This window comes from Struthio camelus, chromosome 2 (genome assembly GCF_040807025.1).
Source record: "Struthio camelus isolate bStrCam1 chromosome 2, bStrCam1.hap1, whole genome shotgun sequence".
Lineage (NCBI taxonomy): Eukaryota > Metazoa > Chordata > Aves > Struthioniformes > Struthionidae > Struthio > Struthio camelus.
In genome coordinates, this window is record NC_090943.1 from 163793065 (window position 1) to 163805618 (window position 12554).

Consider the following 12554-nt stretch of genomic DNA (forward strand, 5'->3'; position numbering starts at 1 on the left):
TTAAAAATTAAATAAATTCTTCAAAGTACCTCTTCAAAAGCTCAGGGGCTCTGAGAATCCGATAAAGATAGCTAGAATTCAGGGTGGTTTTCACCAATCTTGTTCTTTCACTGCCTGTTGATCTTAAAATGGCATTTTATTTTTAAGACTTTTCTGAAACTTTTTTAAGATAAGTGTGTTCGGATCGAGTGGAATGAATTGTGGTTTTTCTTGCTTAGTGTCTGTACTGCAAAAACATTTTGCTCCAAAGCATTAAAAAAAAGACTATGAAAAACCAGCATAAAATACCATGTGAAGGGGAATTTTACTGTCATTCTCCTTATCTTCAGTGTATTATCAAGCATATGTAGATGTTTCTCCCTATGTGCAGTGCAATTCATCAACCTGAAACAGCAGTGACCAATTCCAAATGGCTTGATCTCATCAGAAATCTGAATTGTGACAGGGCAAGTCATGATTTATTAAATCAGATGCATGAAAGTGAGGGTGTTCATGTCCTCCTTTGCCAGATGACCCTCATGACACATCCGTAGATGTATTCTTGTTGTTTTTTTATCTTATGTTAATGTATTAACTGTCTAAAATGAGAAATGATTGTATCATCTCTTGGATATGTGGTCACAAAAGAGAAATCCATCTAGTGATGTTACCATTTGAACATAAGCTACTTCTACATTAATGAAATTGTGATATTCCTTTTTTGATAAAAGCACAGTTGGTCTTATTCTGACAACTTTTTCAGGGCAGTTAAACTTCCTAAAATGTTTGAAGAAAGTCAGAAAAAGTCAGAATACCTTTTTCCACCAAGCAGTTTTTAGAATGACCCAATGCAATATTTGTAACACCAAGAAGAATGAATAATTGTTTTGCGTTTCCATGCAGGAATCTTTATTTCTTGCATCAGTGGGTCCCTTTCAAGTGCCCCCCCTTTTCTCTTTCAGAATACCTTCAAATTAAGACCTTAAAATTTAAATTTCAAAACAAGCAAACAAAACAGTTTAGGCTCTTGTAAACTACTTCACAGCAGTGTATCATCATGTGCTATGTTGGTATTGTGTATTTGAATGAGATTTCATCTCAAATTCTTAAATTACAGACTTTCAAGGGAAAATTGGAACGATTTGGGATGGGATGGAGAAAGGACAAGAGATTATTTGCCTTCTTAATTAACCATATAGTCAGAACAGTAACTGATCATTTTTCATGTGGAAATCTTATAAAATCACGTTACCATAAACCATGTAGAAATTTGATTCTTCACGTTTCAGCTGTTATAAAAGTGAGAAAATACTATTTTTCTTTCAGATGAAGACAGACTCTCCAGAAGGAAGAGCATTGTTGACACGGTATCTATTCAGGTGGATATTCTGCCTGGAAGCAACACAGAGGATAAGGTATGAAAGTCACAAGATACTTTAACAAATCATCTTCTGGGGCTGGGTGGGGGGGAGGAGAGGGGAACAGACTGCAAGCAAAACTTTTCCTATATGTATATCTAATTGTTCTCAAAGGAGAATTTCTGCTGAAAATCAAGTCCATTTACAAAGCATTGTTGTCATAAAACATCCTGAGCAGAGTTGGAAAGTTTTTCCTGATCTTATTTATTACAGTTTTCCCCAATAAATTATCTTGGGGAAGCTGCTTAGGACAGAACTTGAGCCTGAATCATTATTTTGATGTATTGTTGGTATTTAAAGAGAGTCTTGAAATAAAAAAAAAAAAAAAAATGCTAATCATCTTTAAATGAAGTTGTCACTAACAGTTCTGATTATATAAAAATAGTTGCTTCCTAAGAGATATCATTACAGTGGCTAAAAAGCATAATTAGTGATCTGTCTGCTATAATAATAGGAGCTCCTAACAAAACACTTGGAAACTCGTAAGGCAAAAAAGCTCTGTAGCTCTTCAGGAGCATTCTGTATTTGTCACATTCCTTATTTTTCCAAAGCTTTTGATATGTGAGCATTAAGGAGCTTTGTTTCTTCTTTAGATTGATAATACTGAAGAAATCACTTTTGAAGCTTTGAAGAAAGCAATTGGTAAGACCTATTACAATTGTGCTTATGCGATTTACTTCCAGATTGCTATGGAATTACTAGAGAAAAAGCTTTACCAGAATAACATAATGAAAATATTACATTTGTTTCTCATCACATAATAAGTTTATTTAAAGCTTCAGTTAGTTGATTCACTAAAACTAAGGAAATATTTCAAAAACTTGGAAACATTTTTATTTTCTGAAGCTAATATAACTGAACGAGAAGTATTTGGGAATGCCTCTGATCTATAAATTGGCCCTTACAGACCAACCTATGAAAAAAGTGAGATTTCCAAATTCTATGGAGTGATTATTTACAAAGCAACTTAAATATATGTTTACATGTTAAAAACAGATCAGGTAGGTATTCGGTGCATTCACAAAATATATTGTAAGATGTGGGTTGCAGTCTTCAAAACACTCAATTTTCAAGTTCCTATATTGATACAGGTATATCTCATTTGATTAAAAGAAGATTCTTCTAACCAGTGACCCGGCTAGCAGAACCTGGAATTAGCTAGTTTCTGTATTTCATATTGCTATTAGTCCAGCCCACCTGAATCCTGTGAAAGTTGAGCCCTAAACCTTGAAATTATAAACACTAATTTGATCTGCCAGTTTTCCAAAACTGCTTAATCCTGGTGGTACTTAAACTCATTAGATGCCTGGAAGTTGCAAAGATTTTTCTCATTTGTTGCCATGTCTGCTTAAGTGTGTTTTTTGGGAAAAAACAGGTATCTTCTATTGCTTTGCAGTCCAGGTAAACATGCTTCTGAGCTTTGTTCATATCCCTGGAGAGACTAAAAAGTAGGTGCATGGTCAGGACTCTGCATAATGGCCATGATACCTTTTGGCATACTCATCCAAGTAGTAGCAAAACCAGGTTCAAGGTTCGCTCAGCCTGTAGAGATTGAATTTACTTTTCCCAAATTCTGGTCCAAATTCTAATAGAAAATCCTGCCTACCTGTCTGTGTGATACTGGGAGGGAGGGTATTCAATTCTCTTCTCTTGTGTGCTCTGAGTGAGAAGAGCAGAGTCTTGGGCACAGATAAAGAAGCAAGAGGAAACCTAACTGCCCTCCTAATTAAAGCACATAGTGAGAAAGGGGCAAAACTGGCATCCTCACCCTGGTTCTTCAAAAAATCTGCATTTTGCATTAGGTACAATATCTGATGACAGTTCACTTAGATCTGGTTGCATCACTTCAAATACTGTTCTCCTGTGCTTCTACAGTGCACATTTGAAGGTTAAAAATGCAATGTAAATAAGCCAAAACGGTGAGAGGTTTCTATCACTTGTACTCAATGAACATAGGTTATATTTGTCTTTTTTTAGATAATAATGGACTTGAAGAGCAAGAAAAAGAAAAAAGGCGTCTTGTGATTGAAAAGTTCCAAAAAGCCCCGTTTGAAGAAATTGCAGCACAATGTGAAACCAAAGTGAGTTTCTGAAAAATGTTATACAGCACTGAAGATACTAGTATAGTCTTTAGTGGATATATATTTGCCAAAGGTTGCTTGTGATACTATATCACTACAGTTACTTTGAAAGAACACTGTTCAGCTCTTTATCTTCAACTATTGTCTCTACTATTGTCAATATTAAGAAATTCCAGTTTTTTAAAGTTCGACTTTGATTGGTCCTTTATGCCATTTGAAAAGGAGTGGAGATCTTATACACTCTTCATCTTAATGTTATGGTTACTGTCTTTGCAACCTAGATTCACAGTCCATCCATATTTCATTCTGGAATAACTGGAGCAGTGTTTGCCTCATTATAAATGAATAGCTAAATGTATTTGCATTTTATTAAACTCCTATCTAGAACAGCAAAAATTACTATATAAATCTTGGCACTCCAAGGTAGGTTCATTCAATCTCATGTGCCTCTTCAGGTCTCAGAATCCTTGCAGTAATGGAGAAGGAAGTCTAAATTGGAAATGCTGCTTAGATTTGCCACGTGGCAATGTGGAATACAGTCACAGAGCTGGCCTGGCATGTTCAGCTTAGCTTCATTCAATACATAGTAGCTAATTATGAAATTTTTCTTTTTCTTTTTCTTTTTTTTTCCCTCTAGGCAAACTTGCTTCATGATAGACTTGCACAGATACTGGAACTCACCATTCGGTAAGGTTTTATGCAAGAAGGATGTGATAAAAGGAAAATGAGTTCTAAAATAATTGCAGACTGCTTTTAAGTGTTTATAGTGTTCTTAAACACATATGCATAAAATTGACTTACTTGCAAAAGAGTAGTCTTCATCTAAAAGTCACTTTTTCTTGTTATTATTTTAAATCTTGTAGATAGAGGAGAATATTCAGTGACTGTGTCATAGCATAAGTACTGTATGTATAAATGCCCTTTATAAGTTTAATCACTCAGTTGAAATTAAAGAGAACTGGCCCCTGATTATGGAAATATAAAGAGTATTTATGATATTATATTACATTTTAGCAAGTTTGAAGTTTTTTTATATTAATATTATATTCTTTTAAGCAAAACAGTAGTATTGAAAAATGCTACTGTGGCGTTGCTCTGAGGAACTAAAAATGGAACATAACAAATAGTAGATGACTATTGTAGAGAATCGTGCACATCTGTTGTGCAGTATGAATAATATTTGTTAGTAAAAACTATTTTCTGTAAAATCAATGAAGTTGTTTCATACTAGAGTGCAAATTAATACTGAGGCATGGTAATTTAATTAGAATTTCAGGATTATGATAAGATACCGAGGCTGTTGAAAACAAGTTCACTTTTGTTTCCCAGTTATTAGTGTTATAATTATAAAAAAGAAAGCAATCTTTATAATTGTAAATTATGCATAATGTTTGTTCTTCTCGCACAGCCCTCCACCTAGCCCCTCAGGAACGATGACTATTACTGCTGGACATGCTCATTACCAATCCGTTCCAGTCTATGAGATGAAGTTTCCAGATCTTTGTGTGTATTAAGTGTCTTCTGAAGTCTGCTGGACATTATTTAGAGTAGAGTACAGTAGAAAGAACAAGATGAGTTTTCAAATTCTATTGTTTATTTCATCTAAATTAACTTTAAAATAATGATGGACATGAGCCAAATGCAGATTTTTTTTTAGCCAAACTCTTGAAACTGTCTTGAGTTGTTTGTTGTCTAGTATATTTGTAGTTAGGTTTGTCATATATCACATTCCTTCATTTTCATATTTAAGTACATGTAAAAGTTAGATGTAAAGCCTGTCTTGCCGTATAGACAACTATTTCAGTTATTCCCGAATTTGTATTTCTGTGAATTTCTTTAATTTGAGATATTGTAGTTAGAGCTTTGTTTTGTTTTGTTTTCCTCCTCTCCACCTCAATCTATGTATCTAACTAGAAAGCTTTTGGCTTGCTTCATCTCAATATGTGTAACAGTGGAGCAGTTCATTCAGTTGTTCATTCTGTGTCATAGTTGATCTGTTTCTTTACTTTGGAATATATTGAGGGGTAGAAACAGGATAGGACAATGCCTTCCATGTGTTCAAGTACAGTAAATGAATAATTGGGCACTTGTTAAGTATCTTTGCATCATATAATGTGCTTTTTAGATATATACGCCCAGTATATGTCCTGTGTTACCTGCTGAAAGTTAGCTCTTTGCTTAACAGATGAAAGTCTCCTCTTGAAAAACTGAATTGTGCAATATTTTTCATGTCTTAAGATGTATAGTTTACAGACTGTACTTTTGAAAATGCAGTAGTATTTTGCTCTGTCTGCTTTAGTATAAATACATGAGAGAGATATATTTAGTATAGCAACAAATAAACTGAGGGCATTTTCGATCAGAAATACAGAAATTACAGTTATATTCTATGAGATGTTTCTCTGCAGTTTATTACAGCTTTTTAATGATATTTTGGAAGTTGAAAGAAAACTGATTGAAAATATTTAAAGACCAAGACTTTTAGATGTATTTTCAAGCAAAAGCATTTTTACAGATGCATTTGTGTATTCGTTTTTGTTTCATTTCACAAATCTTACTGGAAATAAGGCAAATGTAACTTTCATAGGTTTATGTATCTGAGTGTACAATTCAAATGTAAATTCAGTAAAACTGATACAGTAAATCACTGAGATTTTGATGTTAATTGACAAAGCTGTCTTTATGACTAACTTCTGCAGGCAAAAAGAAAAGTGTCTGTAGCTGATCCCATAAGCAGAAATTTGAAGTCCTGTAATCTGTTTGAATCTGACTGAAGCAAGCACAAATGTGAATGAATATTCTCAAATATCTGTTTCAAATGTAAAGCATTTAAGTTAGACAGCAGTTCAGATGAACAGTGATTGAGCCATGAGCAAAGTGATGTAGCTTCATTTAGCCATGATTTGAGTAGGGGCTTGGACTAGATTACCTGCAGAAGCCCCAACCTAAATTAATCTATGATTTCATAATTCAGAGATGCAAATGGTGTCGTTGGATGAGCAAGCCAGCTAACTCGCTAAATATTTTGAGTATTTATGCACCTGCTGTGGAACAGGCTTCTAGATTTTTAAACTGACATGCGGTGTTCCACTACACTACTTTTAAAAGCCTAATATGTCATGACATCAGAGAAATTTCAGCTACTTAAACCTATGAGATAACATGCTGAGACTTTCAGAAACCATTCACAAAACTCAAAAGGTAATTGAGACCTTCTTTTCAGTTTAACAGTGCAATCACAGCTGTTAGTGGATGACGAAACAGCCCTTTACCTACAGCATTCCGTTGTGATTTTTACTGCTGCAACGTATCAGCCTGATCACACCACAGTCTGCACATAAATAGGACTCGTTGTCACTCTAGCTTTTAGTTCTCTTTTTGTTTTTTTTAAGGTAAGACATAATGGTTTTTACCTATATAAAGAGTGTAATTTTTTAAATAGTAAATATTACCAAGGGATACAATGTAAAACACTTATCCACTCTGTCATTTTTTTTAGAGTAACACTGTGCACTTTTGTACAAAAAGAAAAATAAGCAGTCTAAAGAGTAAGAAATATGGAATGTACTTGTTTGCACTCTTGCAGTATGCAGACTGTGTAAATACACAATTGTTTCTCTGAATTTTGTTGCATGAGCGCTGCCTGTGAAAATAATTACATTTGTTTCATTTTCTGTTGTGTATATGAAGTATTTTTCTTTTATGCTAATGATAGTTTCCCACGCTTCCAAAGTTCAAACCAGCTTTGTTTGGAGAGTGCAGGTGTTGTGCAGGTACTGAGCAGGGAATGAAGAGCTTGTAACACTCCAAATGCTGAGATGATGTTTAATTCCTTTCTTTCTGGAAATTCAGGGAGTCTGTAAGTTGTCAGTTGATTCACTGTGGCCATTTTGGACAGTTAGGTGATGGGAGTCGTTGCAAAATGTTTTGATAGCTTCTTATAGTATGTAGGTAATAAATGAAACCAAATGAAGTAAGAATGCTGTTTTACAGTATGAATTTGCTTTGATTGACTTATCTTTTTATGTTTGTGAGATGAGTTGCAGAACTTAGAATATGCATACTGGGTCTATATTATCTGCAACGTGTTGAGTACTGTTTATGTGTTTATAAATTGGTATCCAGCTGTTTAATGTATTCCAGCTTTTGCTTTGAATTCTCTTCCCTTTCATGTCATTTTGAAAATTTACGGCTTTTGGTAGCGGTTCATTTTAAATTAAATCTTTGTTAATTTCAAAAGAAAAAAAATAGCCTGTCGTCCAAAATCAACGTAGGGCTAACTCGTCCGTTGTCTTGATAGCCGTATATTCTGTACTGTACGTAATGAAACAGTTTCAGTAAATGTAAGAACACACTGTGCAATCTATATTTAAGCAATAAAATAAACCAAAATTTAAAATAAATATTTTCTAAGGTGTTGGTTACTTTTTAGGGCTCACAGTGAAAATGTTGGTGCTGTCCTTTTGTGGCATGTAAAACAAAACCTCATTTTACTCAAACAATTTTTTTTTGCAAATGTAAAGCATCACAGCACTATTAAGCTATTACTTCTTGAAAGACAGCCCCAAAACTTGAGAAGGCAGAAATGCATAGATCATTTCCTACTATCAAATAACCTAGGAGAAAGTAAGTAAACCATGCTTTTCGAGTCTGTCTACCTTGTTGAGAAAACATGTAGCACTTTTGTTGTATCTGGTTCAAGGAATTGTATTACTAGTGCATATTAAGGTCTGCATACAGCTTGCAGTTAATGTTTTTCAGTGATGTTGTCTAATAGGGCCAAATATTGTACTGTTTTTTTTTTTTTTTACCCCCTTTTCTGGCATGCTCCATTTATTTAAATGTTTTTAAAGTGCATCTTGACAAAAGAGGCAAAAATGTTTTTCTTCTATTTTGAGGAGGTTAGGACCTTCTTAGCTCAAATAAATCGTGGCCTACTATGTAGAGGTTTCTGTTGTCGTCTTTTTCCCTTGTCCCTCTGATTATGATTTTTCTAACCGTTAAGAACGTGTATGTTTAGGAAATTTAAAGAGGGTAGGGCCGCCTTTTTCTATGACTTCTCATGAATCTCAGAACCTGCCATCAAGATGCATGGTTATCAACGCTTTTCTGTTGCTCGGGTTGATCCGAGTAGGGTTTTGATAACTAACTCCTCAGAACAATCCAGGGAGACAGAAATACCTGCACTTGGGAGACTTTTTCTTTTTTTCTTTTTTTTTTTTTTTTTAAGATCATCTCTAAAGAGAAGGTAGAGGTAAATTAGAGATTTTGTCACCCTGCAGTATCAGATCAAATAGGGAGAAAATTCTAAGCAAAGTTAAATTTCCTGCAGTGGGAAGACAAAGCAAAGGTGACTTGCTAAGAGCCATTTTCTGGGGTATCGGGGATCACCTGGCTGGAAGCTAACTAGGACTAGAGTTTTTTTTTTTTCCTCATGACGTTGCCTTTATTTGGAACTCTTCAACTCAGTCATTGCTCCTGGTTTTAATAATCCTGTGATCAAGATGGCCAATATTCCTGAATAAGGCTGTTTTCCAAAGTTTATGACTTCCAAAATTTGGTGACACTGTTGATAGAATGGCTTTCCCAATTCGTTAACACTTTTATCAGATTACAGGCAAAAAAATAAGTTTTTAAATATTAAGTTGCAAGAAGTAAATCAGTATCTACTTAAATAGGGAATCTTTTAAAGTGCAGATTGTTTGTTTGCTTTGGGGACACATCCTTTTTATAGCTAGCTATGCCCCCAATTTAAAAATATAGTGTAAAGCTGCTGCAAGAATGAGAGAAGAAAGAAAAAAAAGCTTTGATACTTTTTTCCTTCATCTGCTTCTGTATTTCTTATGTAATATGTTGTTATTATTTTAGAGCTGATCTCAGAATGAAAAATATAGCTGATAATCAGACATATGTAGGTCATTTAAAACTTCTCTTTATTAAAACAACTTATATGATAGGAATTAATCTGTACAGAAAAACTTCAGTATTAAATTCTTCCTGAAATAAGAGAGATTGGAAAAACACCCAAAGGAATTAGCTATGACATAACTTCCACAGCAGGTTATGAACAGCATATAGATAATGTAATCTCTCTGTCTTAATTGATTGATTCAGGTGGTCTAACTGTATCTCTGAAATAAATAAAAAAAAAAAATTCTGGATACTTTGACATACTGCTGACTGAATGTATCTGTGATATTATAACCTTGAATGTAATACTACTTTTTAATAATTAAAAGCAAAAGTCCCTTTCTGCTAAGCATGCGTTTTAAACGCGGGATTCAGAGCAGCAGCACTGCTATCGTCAATCAGAGAAAGGAGCTTGTGCTGTTATTCAGCAGTGATGCACTTATTGTTTAAAGGCCAAATTTTCCTGCTTCAGCTAATTGGGTATCTGACCTTCTCAATAACATTTTTATTTATAAATGCTGTGAAATACAAAACAGTTTTCCATCACTATGATAAAAGGCTTGTAAATTTTGAAAGGTCCAGTTCTGAAATGAGTAAACATATCAGCTTAATACAAAACTCATCTTCAACAGTAGAGAAAAATGGGCATTTTGCAGACTTGCAGGCAATTTTATTAAGTACTGAAATGGCCCCTTTTTATAGAGTATAGAGCGTGAAAGAAAATTCAAAGTTAGCTAAAATCTTGTCTGCTGCTAGAATTCATTACATCGCTTAGCTGTCCTCTCTCCCTTTCATTAAAGGAAGGGCTTTTATGTTCTCCTATCGTCACTTCTGGTTTTGTGTTCTCTAGTGCTAATGGTGCAGATACTGTAGGCTGTGAGGCTTCATGTTGTTGAACACTGTTGTTGTTGTTGTTGTTGTTTCTGCACTGCTCTAACTCTTTGTAGTTTTAAGGCAGGAAAAATACAGAATACCACCAAACAGAGGTTTATATTATATAAACTACTCATCCAAGAACATTCAGTTGCAGTTTTGTCTGCTGTTCTCACAGTGTCAACTTGCACGAAGAGATCAAGCTATATGGTCCAGGTCAACTACTTCACGATTCGAAAGAACATGTGCAGCATTTCTGTATTCAGAGTTAGGGTATAGTCACTGATCTGTAATGAATACTAAGAATGTTTTTATGACCAAGTTAGACCCTTTAAAACAGGATTGTAGAGAAGAAACCTGGACTTTTCAGAGCAGTTAAATCTCTAGAAAGCTTGTAGCAATAGTTTTTGTTTTAAGAAATGCTACTGGTAGAAATATGTTGTTCTAAGAGAATGTCAAAATGGGGGAAATATGGCAACTTTTTGACTTAATAAAAATATTTTGTGAATTACTTACTTTCTATTTTGCTCTTTCATATACTTATGGTTAATAGTTTAAAATAAACTGCCTTTGTTAGGCGAATTGAAATGAAGCAATATCTATGGAAATTCTTGAGAACCTTTCTAGTTCAAAAGACAAAGTGAGACATGTACACCTTGATATTCAAATGAATTATTCATTTGTTTTTGGATGATCAGGATCACACAAACATCATTTCTTGACATATCACTTGGTGTTGAACTTCTTAAGAACCATATGCAAAAGCTTTGACAAGCGTGTTAATTTCTGTTCAGTTTCATCCTCGCTGTAGGTTTGCTGGCCCAGAGTTGTGCAACTCAGGATTTGGGTATCTTATGTTACCTGGCGCCTGAACTGCTACATTCTGTCACATTTAGTATCTGAAGGCACCTCAACTGGGATGTAAGGCTAAGATTTTTCAATTTTCATTCCAGTATGTGAGGTGCATCAAAGGTCATGTCGCAAACAGAACCCAAATTACTGAACTTAGGGGTATGTGGTGGGGGGATTGGGCTTTACTGGGCTTAGTGCTCAGTACGAGAGGAGTTGCCAGTGAGAGTGGGATGCTGTTACCGCTTCCTGGGGAGGGAAAGATGGCGGTAGGGTCAAGCATGCAGCTGAAAAGAAAAACAAAAAGGAGCACTGATGAGATTCAACTGAAGAAAGAAAGAAGTGGGAAACACCAATCTAAACTTTAAAAAAAAGTTCACCTCATCTCATGAGTGATGCAAACGGAGCGCACAGTCAGTTGTGGCAGGTAAATAAATGAATGGTTAGTCAAGTTCAAATAATATGATTGCCTTTGATCAGGAACTCACGCCTTCAGTGTTGCACCTAATTGTGCTTACAAAGGAAGTACCCTGTTGCTGTGGTTTTGATTTTGCAAATACATGTTCAGAGAGTATGGAAATACAAGTAATCCCATTGAATACAGTGTTATGTGCTACTTTGGGCAGGTCACTCCTGGGTTTAAGCTATGTATTTGCACTGTTTTGTGTTATACAGCTGAAATCTAATGAGAAAGAAATATCAAGATCTGTACCGTTGTGCACATCTTTTGTATTCAAGTAACAAGCTTGCTAGTGATTTTGACCCTAATGGATTTTTTTTGTTTAGCTTTGGTAATTTCATTCCTCATGGTGATACTTCTGATCGAAGGAGTCTAAGTTAACACCTTATTAAGTTTAAAGTTATATATATAAACTGTTATACTGCTGTCATCTAATAACTGGTGAATCTAATGAGTGTTGAATATGACAAAGCTTTCTGGGAAAAAGTATAAAGACTTGGCTTCATCAGAAAACAAACGGTGTTCTTCTTTGTAGTACATCCTTCAGAATTTGTTAATTTTTAGTTGATCCCAGGAAGTAGAGCCTTTTAATTTATTCCCCAAAGAGCTTGAAATCTCCCAAGACTGGAGATAATTGTGCATAGTATACAACTTTGAGGCAAAGACTATGACTTTTATCAGATGTTCATCTTTTACTGCAATGATTTGATCGATCAACACAAATTCCACAGATTGTAAAATTCCGATTAGACAGGAAGGGAAGAAGGGACACACTTTCATGTAATTGCCTTTGCTTTTCTTCTGGATATGCCCTGCTTTGCTCAGTAAAGGAACAAAGTCTGCAAAAGGAGTTTGAGTAGTTGCAGATTGATTTAATTAAAAATCCAGGATACCTAGCCGCTATCAGCAAGACCCAGTTTTAACCAACTAAGTGGTTAACAAAATTAAGTCTTTGATTAGAACTGATTTTTTTATCTAGAAATT

At 34.7% G+C, this 12554-nt stretch overlaps 1 protein-coding gene across 17 annotated transcripts in view; it reads left to right on the forward strand.

The window, feature by feature from the left end:
• Positions 1-7881, forward strand: part of EFR3A (EFR3 homolog A) — an 89226-nt gene extending 81345 nt beyond the window's left edge. For 11 of the 17 annotated variants that reach the window (XM_068933331.1, XM_068933321.1, XM_068933330.1 and 8 more), the window contains 5 exons: positions 1306-1394; positions 1991-2039; positions 3375-3478; positions 4116-4165; positions 4887-6119. In XM_068933331.1, coding sequence (XP_068789432.1) covers positions 1306-1394; positions 1991-2039; positions 3375-3478; positions 4116-4165; positions 4887-4992 — 398 coding nt within the window. In that variant the 3' untranslated portion in view covers positions 4993-6119. Of the gene's footprint in view, positions 1-1305; positions 1395-1990; positions 2040-3374; positions 3479-4115; positions 4166-4886; positions 6120-6701 lie in introns of those variants that run through there. The other 6 variants (XM_068933327.1, XM_068933333.1, XM_068933335.1 and 3 more) reach the window with 1 other exon arrangement.
• The last annotated feature ends 4673 nt before the right edge of the window (positions 7882-12554 follow it).